Source organism: Myotis yumanensis, unplaced genomic scaffold (genome assembly GCF_028538775.1).
Source record: "Myotis yumanensis isolate MYYU_CA2020_CCGP unplaced genomic scaffold, mMyoYum1.0.hap1 SCAF_6, whole genome shotgun sequence".
NCBI lineage: Eukaryota > Metazoa > Chordata > Mammalia > Chiroptera > Vespertilionidae > Myotis > Myotis yumanensis.
Window position 1 is genome coordinate 56,952,806 of NW_027223757.1, and position 15,460 is coordinate 56,968,265.

The 15,460-nt window shown below is 33.2% G+C and overlaps 1 protein-coding gene across 4 annotated transcripts in view; it reads left to right on the top strand.

Annotated features, from left to right (window-relative positions):
* Window positions 1-15,460, top strand: part of IBTK (inhibitor of Bruton tyrosine kinase) — an 86,972-nt gene that overhangs the window by 35,563 nt on the left and 35,949 nt on the right. For 2 of the 4 annotated variants that reach the window (XM_070418182.1, XM_070418185.1), the window contains exons 11-18: window positions 1,656-1,833; window positions 3,616-4,215; window positions 5,073-5,159; window positions 5,977-6,059; window positions 6,141-6,178; window positions 6,626-6,722; window positions 12,294-12,395; window positions 15,071-15,188. In XM_070418182.1, the coding sequence (XP_070274283.1) occupies window positions 1,656-1,833; window positions 3,616-4,215; window positions 5,073-5,159; window positions 5,977-6,059; window positions 6,141-6,178; window positions 6,626-6,722; window positions 12,294-12,395; window positions 15,071-15,188 (1,303 nt within the window). The remainder of the gene's footprint in view (window positions 1-1,655; window positions 1,834-3,615; window positions 4,216-5,072; window positions 5,160-5,976; window positions 6,060-6,140; window positions 6,179-6,625; window positions 6,723-12,293; window positions 12,396-15,070; window positions 15,189-15,460) is intronic. The other 2 variants (XM_070418184.1, XM_070418186.1) reach the window with 1 other exon arrangement.

Below are 15,460 nucleotides of genomic sequence, written 5' to 3' on the forward strand. Positions count from 1 at the left end.
TGGAATTTCTTCCTTTTACCTCTCCAGTCACGCTGACCTTGAGGGTTTCAGTCTTGTCCAGTTGTGATTAGTCCCAGGGCCTTTCCTAATTTTTTACATCTCAGCTTCATTTAGACTTCATCAAAAATATTTTTTACTGATTCCTCAATCTAAACTGAGTTACCCAGTTTCACTTATTATATTCCCTTTGTATTTTCATCATGCAGCTTATTTTTACTTGTTTTTATGTATTTATCTTTGCAATTACTTTTTAAATACGTGTCTCCTATTAGACTATAAAATGGCAAAGACCATGTCTGTTCTATATTCTTAGCATTCAGCATATTTTCTGGCACATAGACATTGTCTGTAGAATGAACAAATCAGTTATTGTATGCTAAAAATGTATAAATTACATTTGTAATTATATAAATATATTTTTCAAAATTACAAAGCCACAAAAGAATGATTTTGGGATAATTATTTGTTTTCATTTCCTTATAAATTAGTCAATTCTGTTGACATTTACTATATGCCAGATATAGGGCCAGGTTTTAATAATACTAAAATATATAAGATGGGTCCTTGTTTTGAGACACTCATAAATTTGTAGGGGCATAGTCATGTATATAAATATTTGCAGTCATGGAGACAAATACTGATACTTATTTGAGAATGTAGAAATTGGAATAACTGTGTGTTGGGGGAATATTAGTAAATCCCTGAGACTGAAATAGAGTGAATTTGAGAGAGTAACCAGAATTCAGGTTTGACTTATAAATGTTGAAGTCCTTAAAATGGTGTCTTACTTACATCATATTTAGTGGTCTAAAACTGAACTCAAACACCCACATCTACTTTTCAGTGTTTCAATTTAAGTAAATGGTTATTTTGACACCCCATATTCCCTTACCTGCTGTATCCAATTGTCACCAAGTTTCTTCACTTTTGTCTCAATATTTCTGAAATCTTAATACTTTTCTACAGTTTCATCTCTACATCCTCTATAACATTTATTTTTTCAGGACTAATCTCTGTCTTTGGTTTCATATACTTTAAATATACTTCATACTGTAGGCAGAATCATTTTTTTAATGCAAATATCATACTTTTATAGCCTTAGTATGACTTGTAATGATGTTATCATTGTTTAATGTTTGTCTTTTCTGCTAGAAGTGTATTCAAGATGGTAGGGACATGCCTTGTTCACTACTGTATCACTATGGATAGACTCATGATCACTGCATTACTAGTATAGTAGCATAGTGTAATCACTCTGATATTTGCTGAATAAGTGGAAGAAAGGGGGAGGGAAGAAAGGAACAAATGAGCAATCAATTATGAAGATGCCAAGTTTATATATTTGTAATGCAAACAGGAATTTTAAAATCCTGTTTAACACTAGATTTGCTTTTTAGAAAGATAGCTTTGGTTGCAAGTGGAGGATTTTTGTCAAAAGGGAGAAATTCATGGATAATTGAGAATTGACCCACCAAAATTTCATGTATAACACAACCAATATATAGGGTGCAAATTGTGTTTAAGAGAAAGAGGATGTAATTTTTCAAATGGACTTAATACATATGAAAGATATTTTTGTATTCTAATTGTTTTTCTGTTTTATTCCTAAATCATTTTAATAAAACCTTAATTAATTGGAATTTTTTTCTTTTTAGCAGAGATTTTATCAAACCTTCATAATTCCTCATCAGATGTGTCTTGTGTCTCTGATACAAATAGTGTATATGAAAGAATTCGACTTGAGAAACTTACATTTGCCCACAGAGCTGTTAGCGTCAGCACAGATCCAAGTGGATGCAACTTTGCAATCCTGCAGTCAGATCCTAAAACAAGGTATACTTGTGTATATATTACATTTCGTTTTTAGAAGGAACAGTCACTGGAGTTTTTTGTTTGTTTGTTTTCCATAGCTCCTAGACCAAATTTAATTGAAGAGCTGTTGCCATGTCTTGTAGAGACTTTAGACATAGAATCATGCTACCAGGATAACTCACAGGTAGAATTTGTTATACTGGTAATGATGAAATGTTCCTTTTAGTTTGAAAACTGATATTTATTGAAAATATTGAAGATGTATACATATATGTTTATGTATATACTAGAAGACCAGTGCACGGATTCGTGCACTGGTGGTGTTCCTCAGCCTGGCTTGCGGGGATCGGGCCAAAACTGGCTCTCTAACATCCCCCGAGCGGTCCGGGATTGTGAGAGGGTGCAGGCCAGGCTGAGGGACCCCAGCGGTACACGATCAGGGCTGGAGAGGGACCGCAGGAGGGCTCTAGGGCGTGTCCGGCCTGTCTTGCCCAGTCCCAGTCAGCTGGACCCCAGCAGCGAGCTAACCTACTGGTCGCAGTGTCTACCCCTGGTGGTCAGTGTGCGTCATAGTGACTGGTCGAATGGCCAAACGAACAGTCGGACACTTAGCATATTAGGCTTTTATTATATAGATAGGCACACAAATTTATTTATATCTTTAGAACTTTGTGATGTACTCTAAGGTCCCAGATCCTGAAAAATATAAATATTTGTTATGTAGTTTGCAACAATTTCTGACCCTTGAATATGATGAGAATTGATAATAGAAGTAGTGTAGAGTCACCTATAGGGTAGTGTGAATCTCTGTACAAATCTTCTAAGTCACATTAGTAGAGAGATGACAGATTAAGGTAAATATGAAGTATTGAAAAGGAAAGAAGTCCTAGAAGGAGGGTGACCATCCTGTTTTGCCCATGCCTTTTCTGTATTTAGCACTGAAAGTTTCATCTCCTAGGAGACCCCTCTGTCTCAGGCAAACCAAAAGGGTTGGTCCTCCAGACCTGGAAGGATAAAATGTAGATTGGGTAGGTGTGATAGCATTCTTAAAGTACTAAAAGACTCAGGGTTACAGACCAATTGTGTGTGTTTATTTTTACTTTCTTGAGTTTCTGACCTATTCTAGGATCTGGGACCCAAAGTATTTACTCAATTCTTTATATATTTTTCTTTACTTGTAAAATAAATGGACATAAAGGAGGAAGAGGTTAGGAACTGTATCCTTTTGTGAATATTTCTAGTTATTTTTATCATTTAAAAATTTTCTGTGAAATAGTCATTTGAAATTTATATTTTAGTGTTTCTTTGTAGAAAGAGAAAACACTGCTTTCAAAGGAAAACTTAATTCTTATTATTTTAGTTTAGGAGAAAAAGGAATAGAAAAAATTTAAAGGTTGATACAATATCTAAGACTGTGCAATATTCTTATATTTTAGGAAATGCCAAATGTAAAGTTTTCTAAGGTTAGCAAATAAAAAAGAAATTGCACTTTAAATGGAGAATTAGCTAGGGATGTTTCAATTTTTTTTTTTTTTTTTTTTTTATTGATTCCAGAGAGAGGAAGGGAGAGGGAGAGAGAGATAGAAGCATCAATGATGAGAGAGAATATTGATCCACTGCCTCCTAGACACCCCCTACTGGGGATTGAGCTGGCAACCCGGGTATGTGTCCTGACCAGGAATCAAACCGTGACCTCCTGGTTCATGGGTCGATGCTCAAGCACGGAGCCACACCAGCCGGGTTAGGGATGCTTTTTAAAAGTTTTTTCTTAAAAGTAAAAATGATTTTTTGTTTCATTTCTAGCCTTTATGAAATTCCAGCTGTGTCTTCATCATCCTTTCTTGAAGAGTTGGGCAAACTCTTGAGGGAAGCAAATGAAATGGACAGCATCCATGATGTGACATTTCAAGTTGGCAACAGAATCTTCCCTGCTCATAAATATATTTTGGCAATGCGTTCTGACTTTTTCCAGAAATTGTTCCTTTCAGATGGTACTTCTTTAGACTTTACAGATGTTTACCGGAAAGACGAAGATTCTGTAGGATGCCCTCTCTTTGTGGTAGAGAAGGTCCATCCTGACTTGTTTGAATACCTTTTACAATTTATATACACAGATACTTGTGACTTTTTAACTCATGGCTTCAAACCAAGAATTATCTTAAACAAAAAACCAGAAGAATATCAGGGTACTCTGAATCCTCATTTGAATAAAATGAATTCCCATGAAGATAATCAGAAGTCAGCATTTGAAGTTTATAAAAGTAATCAAGCACATACAATTAGTGAAAAACAGAGAAGCAAACTCAAATCTTCCAAAAAAGTAAAAAGTGTTGGGGAAGATGATCCTGTAAGAATGTTGCAAAATGTTGCAAAGAAATTTGGTTTCAGTAATTTGTATAGTAGGTATGGCTCCTTTATATCTATTCTTGTATTTTATGTCCTCCTTTTAAAAATTATCTTTTCCTTTGCTGTTCTTCTCTTCTATTCCTCCCTCCCCACTCCCTGTTTTGTGGGCAGGTACGTGTTTGTTTGTTTGTTTTCTCCATTTTCTGCTAAAGCTACCTTTATGGGATTCCCTGGAATAAAACATTCACATATGGGAAGACTGTTACTGGGTTTGAACTCTCTATGGTGTTTGTGTAATAGAGATCTAGAATGGCAGGCAGTGTGGTTGCTGGAAAGAGTACTCTCTTTGGAGTTACAAAGACCTCTGTATGTCTCTTAGCTTTACTATAACTAGCTGGGTCAGATTTCTTAGTTTCTTTGAATTTTAATTTCTCAGTATACAAAATGGGAGGGATAATACCGACTTCATATTGTTTGTGTAGTTTTGTCATATAACATGTAAAGAGGCTAACAGTATTTGTCATACTACAAATCAGACTTTTTGGAATTCTCTATTTTTTAAGGTATTTATATTGCCTATGGCAATGTAACCTTAGTTGTGGGGTGGGAGCTGGAGAGGAGTGCATATTTTCTATTTAAAAACAATGAAGGGCTTTATACCATACCTTCGATTTTTTAAAAAATTATTATTTTTTGGTCAGTAGTGATATTTTAATACATTTTGAATTCTAAGTAAAATTGAAAGAGAATGTATGGTTATTTCTTTACCACAGGGTGGGAGTTCTTTGAGATATTTTTGTAGGTGATACAAATTATATAATCATGTTCAGATTTGATTTGTTGGATTTTTGTTGCTTGTTTGTTTTGGTAAGGGAATATATACACTGTTAATTTTTATCTATTCTTGTTGATAGATTAGATGGAGTCAGATTTGAAAATGAAAAAATTAACGTTATTGCCAAGAAAACTGGTAACAAACCAAAGCTAAATCAGAAAAAATGGTAAGTTAGGAAATGAAAGTAAACTTTTTATGTCTAGATTTTGGGACCTAAGTGTGGAAATAGAACTCTTCTTACATATGAAGCAAAATGTATAGGAAGATACACTTTTACCTTTACTAATATTCTTCATTTTTGGAAATAGTGGAGAATTGTTGAAGTAAATGGATAAAATACTGTTTAATAGACATTGGTACAATTCATTTTTCTGATTACTTTCTAATTAAGAAAGGAATTTTTAATTATTTTTTTCTTGCCTACATTTTGTGTTTTTTGGATCAACAGGAAATGATGTTAACTCCAAAACCAAACTGATTATGCCTCTTCATCATTATGATGATTCCTTTGTAAATCTTTTCAGTGATGAATATACTATACTGTTAGTATATTATTAAATATTTTGTTTTTAGGTATTTACTCTTTATAGGTGAAGTTTTTAGAGAAAGAGAAACTGGAGATATCTGGATTATGCTTAGAATAGAATGGGTTGTACAAATAAGTGAATTAAAGACCTTTGACTGTGCTGTCACTTCCCATTATATTATTGGCCAGTAATTAAAAAAGAAAAGTGAGAGTAAATATTTTTGAATATTTATCTGAATTCAGTTTCCTTTTTAAATATTTTTATTGTAAGGCCCTTATTGTCTTCCTTAAAATGGAAGGAGATGAAGTACTTCATTGTATACCCTCATGTTGTTTATTCTCTGCTGCCTTTAATGAAAAGAAAGTCAAAAGCCAAGCCAAATTCTATAAAGAATTTTCTTATTTGCTAAACAAGTAAAGAAATTGCTCTTGGTTTAATTAAACATTTTTCTTGCAGTTCATTTGTGTATGATGTGACCATGAAATCAGTGGATGGAAAGGAATTTCCTTGTCATAAATGTGTTCTTTGTGCTAGACTTGGTAGGTACACTTTTTCTTAGTTGCTGATTTATTTGTTTCAGTATTGTTTCACTATTCTTACTGATTTTTTTTTTCTTTCAGATTATTTTCATAGTATGCTAAGTAGCTCATGGATCGAGGTAAGATTTAAGTAGAAACCAATGAGGCTGGTTAACAAAACTTCTTTCGATTTTGAGGAGGTTATATACTAAAGAGAATAAAAATGGGAACCTGATATTTTAACTCAGTTTTTCTTTTGTACTAAACTTTATGCATAAGCCTGCTGGAAAATAGCAATACTTAGAAATGAAAATTAGTGTAGAAAAGCTACTTAAATAAAAAATTCCCCATTATTTGGAAATTTAGAATGCAGTGTGTTTTTTATCTAAATTTGTCTTGATCCTTTTTCATGCCTATTTCAAGGCAATTTAAAATTAAAACTATCTTATGTTAGCTTTGTGTTTTATAAATGTTATATTCTTTTGCATTTGATACAATTCCTCTTCAAAATTTTTGTACCAATCTCAATCAGTATATAGTTGTATTTTGTAGTTTAAATTGTTTTGTTTTATTTTATTTTTATTTAGGCTTCCAGTTGTGCAGCTCTGGAAATGCCAATACAGTCTGACATACTGAAAGTTATTTTGGACTACCTCTATACTGATGAAGCTGTGTTGATAAAAGGTATTAATAAGAGTTAGGGTATTTTAAATCTTTAAGATATAATTGAATAATCTTAAAAACATGAATCTTAATTTCTACTCTTAATTGAAATAAGTCTTCAATGCAGGCTTAATTTAGAATTAGAAATAGGGATGATTACTAACAGTAAAGACATAGAAAAAGCAAGTTTTCCTTACCTATGTGAAAATGAACTCTGTAAGAATTGTATTTAATGGTTGAGATTGGATTTAAAACTTCAGACATAACTACTTCTGTGACTGAGATGAATTGACAACAGAAAGTATAGTTTTGACCAAGACTAAAAAAATTCTGTCTTGCCTGCTTTTCCCCTTGTTTAAAGTACAGATATGTCTTCAAGATCCTGATTTCAATTCCTTAGGCTAAATACCCAAAAATAGTATTGCTGTATCATTTCTATTTTTAATATTTTGAGGAACCTCCATATTGTTTTCCATAGTGGCTGCACCAATTTAATGCCCAACAGTGCACAAGTGATCCTTCTATATCCTCATCAGTACTTTCTGTTTTTTGATAGTAGCCATCCTAACAGGTGTAAGGTGACATCTCATTGTGGTTTTGATTTGCATTTCCCTCCTGATTATATACTAGTGACATTGAGTACCTTTTCATATACCTCGTTGACCATTTGTATGTCTTTGTATATTATCTGTTCAGGTCTTTTGCCCATTTTTTAACTGAGTAATTTATTTTTTACTCTTAAGTTTTAGGAGTTCTTATGTATTTTGCATATTAACCCCTTTTCAGATATGGTTTGCAGATTATTTTCTCCCATTCCAAAGGTTGTCTTTTCATCTTGTTGATTGTTTCCTTTTGCTGTGCAGAAGCCACCCCCCCACACATACTTTCTTTTTTTTTTTTTTTTTTTTTTTTTTTGCTGTGCAGAAGCTTTTTAGTTTCATGTAATCCCACTTGTTTCTTTTTGCTTTTGTAGTATGTGGCTTTGGTGTCATGTCTGAAAATTTTCACCAAGATCAATGTTTAGGGTTGTGTTTTTTTTCATGTTTTCTTCTAGGATATTTATGGTTTCAGGTCTCACCTTGAAGTCTTTAATCCATTTTGAGTTGATTTTTGTGTATGGGTTCACTTTCATTCTCTTGCATGCAAACATTTAATTTTCCTAACACTCTATTGAAGAGACTGTCCTTTCCCCATTTTGTATTCTTGACCCCTTTGTTGACTGTGAAGGTTTATTTTTGGGCTCTCTAATTCTGTTTCACTAGTCTATGTGTTTGTGTTTATACTAATACATTACCATTTTGATTACTATAGCTTTGTAATAGAGTTTAAAATCAGAAGTGCCATGCCTCCATTTTTTTTTTTCTTCAAGATTGCTTTGGATATTCAGGGATTTTTTGTGATTCCATATGAATTTTAGGATTGCTTTTGAATTAATTAATATTATTATTTAAATAATTCTTTATTGTTGAAAGTATTACACATGTCCCCATTTATACCCCCATAACCCCCTCCAGCCCACACCAGTGCCCCTCTTTGCCCCCCTTCCCCCCTCCAGCACCCTATTGTCTGTGTCCATGGGTTATGCATATATGCATACAAGGTCTTTGGTTGATTAACTTCCACCCACCCACCCTCCCCTGCCTTCCCTCGGAGATTCCTTACTCTGTTCCATGCTTCCATCTCTTTGAATCCACTGTGTCGACAGTTTATTTTGTTACTTCTACATGAGTATGATCATGTGATACTTGTCGTTCTCTGACTGACTTATTTCACTTAGCATGATACTCTCCAGGTCCCTCCATGCTGCTTTTTATTTTATCTTTTTATTTCCGTGAAAATGCCATTGGAATTTTGATGGGGTTTTATTGAATCTGTAGATTGCTTTGGGTAGAATGGACATTTTAACAATATCAGTTCTTCCAGTCCATGAACATAGTATTTCTTTCCATTTATTTGTGTCTTCTTCTATATCTTAGTCCTCAGTGTTGTGTATTTTCTAGCATACAGATCATTCATCTTCCTGGTTAAATTTATTCCTATATTTTATATTGATGTAATTGTAAATGGGATTTTTTTCTTTATTACTTTTAAGGATAGTTCATTAGGCATAGAAAAGCAACTGATTTATTTTTATGTTGGTTTTGTATCCATCAACTTGACTGAATTTGTTTATTTTCATAGCTTTTTAGTGGAATCTTTAGGGTTTCTGTATATAGGATCTTGTCATCTGCAAATAGAGACAGTTCAATTTTTTCCTTTCCAATTTGGATGCCATTTATTTATTTTTCTTGCCTGATTCCTCTGGTCAGGAGTTCTAATACTGTGGTGAATAGATATTCCTGATTTTAGGGTGATTATCTTTCATATTTTTACTGTTGAGTATTATGTTATATTCATATATGGCCTTTATTGTGTTGTGGTACATTCCTTTTATACCTAATTTTGTTGAGAATTTTTATCATGAATGGATATTGAATTGTTTCATATGCACTTTCTGCATCTACTGAGATGACCACATAATTTTTATCCTTTATTCAGTTAATGTAGTGTATCATATTTATTGATTTGCATGTATTTAAGCTTTGCATCTCAGACATAAATCCCACTTAATCATGGTTGTGTAATACTTTTATATGCTGTAAATTTGAAGTACTAATATTTTATTAAGGATTTTTGCTTGTATATTAATCAGGGATATTGTTCTGTAATTTTTTTGTAGTGTCATGTGTGCCTTTGGTATCAGGATAATACTGACCTCATAAAATGACTTTGGAAGTGTTTCTTTTCATTTTTTGGACAAGTTTGAGAAGGATTGGTGTTAATTTTTCTTTTAAATGTTTTGTGAAATTCACTTGTGAAGCTATCTAATCTTTTTGGGAAGAGTTTTGATTACTGATTCAGTCTTTTTACTATTTAATTGGTCTGTTCAGATCGTCATGATTCAGGCATGGTATGTTGTACACTTGTTGAAATTCACTCATTTATTCTAGATTGTCAATTCATTGGCATATAATTGTTCGTAAAAAGTAGTCACGTATCAGTTGTAATTTCTCTTCTTTCATTTATGATTTTATTGGAGTCCTCTCTTTCTTTATTCCTTATTCTACTTAAATGTTTGTTAATTTTGTTTATCTGTTCAAACCAACTCTTAAATTTGGTGTTCATTTTTCAGTATCGTGTTCATTGATTTCTGCTGTAATTTTTTTTTTCTTCTAACTATGGGCTTCATTTGTTATTTTTCTTGTTCTTGTGCAAAAAATTTAAGGTTATTCCTTTGAATTTTTTTTTGTTAAGGCATTTATCTGTATAAACTTTCTTGTTAGAACTTTTTTTTTGCTTCATTCGATCAGTTCTAGTATGTTGTGTTTCCATTTTCATTTGTCTCAAAAGATATTTTTTGCTTTCTCTTTTACTTCTTTTTTTAACTTACTGGTTGTTTAGGACTGTGTTGATTAATTTCCACCTATGTGAATATTCTAATTTTTCTCCTGTTATTCTAGTTTTCTACCTTTTTATTAGGAGAAGATACTTGGTATGATTTTATCTTTTTAAATTGCTGAACCTTGTGGTGGCCTAACATATGATCTCTTCTGTAGAATGTTTTGTGTGCACTTGAGAGAAATGCATATTTGCTTCGTTTGGATGGAATGCTCTGCATGTGTCTGTTGGGTCCATTTGATCTATAGTGTTGGTCAGGTCTGCTGTTTCTGTACTGATTTTCCCATCTGGATGATCTATCCATACTTTGAATATGAAGCCATACTTTATTATTATATATTGATGTCTATTTCTTTTTAAAAAATATATGTATTTTTATTGATTTCAGAGAGGAAGGGAGAGAAAGAGAGAGATAGAAACATCAACAATGAGGGAGAATCATTGATTGGCTGCCTCCTGCACGCCCCACACTGAGGACTGAGCCCACAACCCAGGCATGTACCCTTGACCGGAATCGAACACTGGACCCTTCAGTCTGCAGGCTGACACTCTATCCACTGAGCCAAACCAGCTAGGGCTATTGATGTCTATTTCTGCCTTTCGTTCTGTTAATAGTTCCATTATATATTTAGGTTCAATGTTGTTTGCATATATCTTTATAATTGTCATATCCTATTGCTGTATTGACCCCTTTTCCTAGCTATTGAAGTGTTTTTTTAATTTTATGTTTCTTGTTTGCTCCATCCTTTATCATTGTCTCAGTCAGATTCAGTGTGAGACAATTACTGATGATTGTTTTTAATAAATGCCCCCAAGGAAGAGGCTATTCACATTGAGCAACTTTGAGTAGGTCCATTAAAGACAAGCCCTGCTAGTGAGTGGGGTTTCCAGGGAATAGACAGACATGTCAATGACTTAAAAAAAAAATAATGTTGCTCCACAATAGTTCTGTCTCCTCCAGTGGCTGTAGTTGTTCATTTCCACTGTAATTGCATGATTGTTGGTTTTAAGACTACTGTGAAAGAGGGGAGAGGAGGATATAAGAAGGAAAAGCTGCAATGTCCCAAAGCTCACTGTCTTACCAAGGTTTAGCTAAATTTCTTTGAGTCAGCACTCCCCGGATCATTACAAGTATTTGGCTAATTTTTAGAATTCTGAAAAAGTTGATTTTTGACAAATTTTTTGCAGTATTCTCATTGCCTTGTTGGAGGAGAGAAATTTTGGAAATAGTCCTTAGTTTGCCATTCCCAATGACTTAATTTCTCCTTCATTTTCTTCTTCTTAACCATTTCTCCCCCTTTCTTTCTTTTTTTTTTTTTTTTCCTACATATGTTGTTATTCTGGCAGTGGCTCAGGGGCATAGCTTACGGCCATTAATATGTTGGACCAATAAGGTTATTTTAAATTAAGGAATTTCTGTAGTTTAAAAAAATTGTACTCTTAGATAACCAGTTTTATGTTGTTTGTTTTTAAATATATTTTTATTGATTTCAGAGAGGAAGGGAGAGGGAGAGAGATATAGAAACATCAGTGATGAGAGAGAATCATTGATCGGCTGCCTCCTGCACACCCCCTACTGGGGATTGAGCCCGCAACCCAGGCATGTGGCCTTGACTGAGAGACTGAGAATTGGACTTGGGACCCTGCAGTCTGCAGGCCGATGGTCTATCCACTAAGCCAAACCAGCTACAGCATCAGATTTGTTTTAAATAAGGGAGCCTAAGAGCATTATTTATCCTTAAACCCCTCCCTCCCCTCATATATATACATAGATGTATATTTGTATGTTAACACATACCTATATTAAACTTGAGGTCGAGATTTTACTTTTCCTCCTATTTATTAATTTGAGAAATGTCTGTTTAACAACATGGGAGATTTTAAATAAGTCAGGCATTGTAGTAGCTCTCTCCACTAAAAAGATTAACTCAGGTTGCCCATTTTATGGTCTTAGCGTGAACCAGGGTATTAGGGTGTGTTTCTTTCTAAGTAGAAGTATTTTTATATTATTACTATTTATCATAGTTACAATTCCAACATTGATAAAATAATCAGTGGAATTCTCTTTTACTGTCTTAATTACTTTAACTTGTTTTTTCTAGGTGTTTATAAAGCAATGAAGAGTAATGCTTATTTCCTTTTTTTTCCTTTTAGAATCTCAAAATGTGGATTTTATTTGTAGTGTTCTTGTGGTGGCTGATCAGCTTCTCATAACTAGATTGAAAGAAATTTGTGAAGTAGCATTAACTGAAAAACGTGAGTATTTTTGAATTAGGATATTAGTATGTTTTCAAGTTGGTCTAGGATTGCTGTATTTTATTGATTTTTGATGCCATTTATGGTAAAATGTACCAATATTTTTTGTATCATGAAAAATGTGAAAACATTTACATTATTTCATGTCATCATTTGTAAGCATATCTGTTTCAGAGATGTTAGTATGTGAAAATATGTACATTATAATTGAAGTATATTATTTTTTTAAATGTCACAAAAATTTGAATAATAAAGATGGTGTGATACTTAATTTGGAATTTCAAGGGTGAGTTTGGAAACAGAAACTTTTTACCCTTTTCCTGGTGTTGACTGTAGGTCTATGTTTAGCTACCCATTTCCTACTATTTGATGGAATGTTTATGTAACCATTCCATTAATATATTTGAGCAAAACCCATCTTTTTTCTCTTAAACTTTTATTTCTTTCTCTATTCATTATTTCAATTAATTGCATGGCTTTTCTCCTGAACACTCAACTTTGAAACTGCAAGTTTTTTTGGTTATTTTTTGTTCTGAGTACCAGATTCTTTTAGTTGTCAAAACTGAATCATCTTAACTGTGTTGATCACATTTCTCCCACCTTTTTATTCTCTCTGTGATCATGCTCATTTGAATTCACTGTTACCCATCTCTTCTGTGTAATGTCACAGTAGTCTTTTAAGTCCCCTTTCTCTCTTCTAACTTCTCTTTAATCTTTCTGTAGGAAGTAATTATGTCTTCCCCTGTTTAGATATTTTTAATTGCTTATCCTAGGATAAAGGTTAAATTTCCTTAGCCTGATATAAAAGTTTTATGACTTTCTAATCTAATATTTGTTCTCCTTCATTGCCACTTGAGGGAGTGTGAAGTGATTTCCTGTCAAGTTTTTCTAATTTGTAAATGCTAGTAGTTTGTCTTAGCTTTAGTGTCTTATTTATATTTTTCTTGAGCTCTATGGAGTATCTTCTCCTGGGTTATCAGAAAGAGAACAATAGCTCTGATTTTGTAAGCAAGAAAGGGAAATATATATAAAATAAAGGATGCAACCTGCAACAGGCATAAAGTATACATATAGAAGACATTGTTAGTTGTTCAATTCACTTTCCTGGGATCCCTTGGATATTTTTTTCTTGGCCCTTGCTGCACATTTGCCTTGATTAATGAATCTCTAGATCTTCCTAGAACCTAGCAAGAGAATGGTTTGGTCTTCATTTACTGGGCAGTCCTTATTCCCAACTGAACAATTCCAAAATTTTTATATGATCCATTTTGATGTCTTTGAAATAGGAAACTCTGCATTCATTATTCATTAGTTGAAACTAGGTTAGTCAGAAGTGAGACAGAGATGATTATTGCTTGCTTGCAGTTACAACTTTTGACAGAGTTACAAGGGAGAAAGAAAAAGGAAATGGTGGAAGCTTGGCATAGAAGATAGTTCTGTTTCTCTGGGACTCAGAGTAAATAAGAAAAAGAATGGAGAGGTTTGAGAAGGCAGAGTTACATGCTAGTATATATGAAGTATGTTTTGCTAGAAGACTGTCCCAGAATATCCTACTTCATATATAAAGTAGTGTATATTTTGTTACTGGCATTTTAACAAAATCCAGAATCTCTTGTATGGAATGCCAGGTTCTGCACTGGCCTGAACAATATGTTAAGGTATAGATATATTTATATTCCAAAATATATAGTGTATGTGTTTATATATGCCAATATACCCACATAAATTGATATTTTACTCAACATATATTTGATAGATATTAAATATATTTCTTTTTTTTTTTAATATATTTTATTGATTTTTTACAGAGAGGAAGGGAGAGAGATAGAGAGTTAGAAACATTGATGAGAGAGAAACATCGATCAGCAGCCTCCTGCACATCTCCTACTGGGGATGTGCCCGCAACCCAGGTACATGCCCTTGACTGGAATAGAACCTGGGACCTTTCAGTCCGCAGGCCGACGCTCTATCCACTGAGCCAAACCGGTTTCGGCGATATTAAATATATTTCATAATTTTCTCTTAGTCTTAAGAATAGCTTTAGTTTTATAGGAGAGAGAATGACTTCTGTGCTATATAAATGAAAAGGAAAGCTGGTTATCAATTAAAGTAAAAAATATTCTAAAAATATTAGGTGGAAGATTATTGATTCTTATGTGTTTGCTTTTAGGTGACTATTATGCACTTTCTGTATTTTCGCTGCTTAAATTTATTTTATGTGTGCTTATTTTTTCTCATAACCAATCATTTAAAATCACTTTGGCATATTAGGATGAAAAGTGAATTCTTCCCAGTTGGTGTGGCTCAGTGGATGAGCATTGACCTATGAACCAGGAGATCACAGTTCGATTTCCAGTTAGGGCACATGTCTGAGTTGTGGGCTCAATCTCCAGTACTGGGTGTGCAGGAGGCAGCCCATCAATGATTCTCTCTCATCATTGATGTTTCTCTCATTGATGTTTTTCTCTCTCCCTCTTCTTTACCCTCTGAAATCAATAAACATGTATTTTAAGAAAAGTGAGTTCTATATTTGTCTCTGTATAAGTTATTTTTGTCAAGAAACTAACAATTTTCCTTGTTCTAAATGTTCAAACCTGACAACTTTAGAAGTGTATTTTATTTTCTGTAGTAACATGCCTTTTATCTCATTTTGCATGCATTTTCTTCCTTTGTAGTTACCCTCAAGAATGCTGCTATGCTACTAGAATTTGCAGCAATGTATAATGCTGAGCAATTGAAACTGTCTTGTTTACAGTTTATAGGACTGAATATGGCAGCTTTACTAGAAGCAAGGTAGGTTGGGTGTATACATTATATGATCATTGCAAAAGCAATTATTTAGAAATAATAGCAGTTATATTAGTAATTTAAAAGTAAATAATGATAAATTCTGGTTTTGTAGAAAAAATGAAATGTAAGCAGATTTAATGATTCCATGAACAATGGCTACTTATATACTAATCATTGATAAGATACAACAATGAACAAAATAGACAAAATCCTCAGTAAAGCTTACATTCTGGTTGCAAAGTTGTGAAACAATATTATCACAAATATATTTTTTA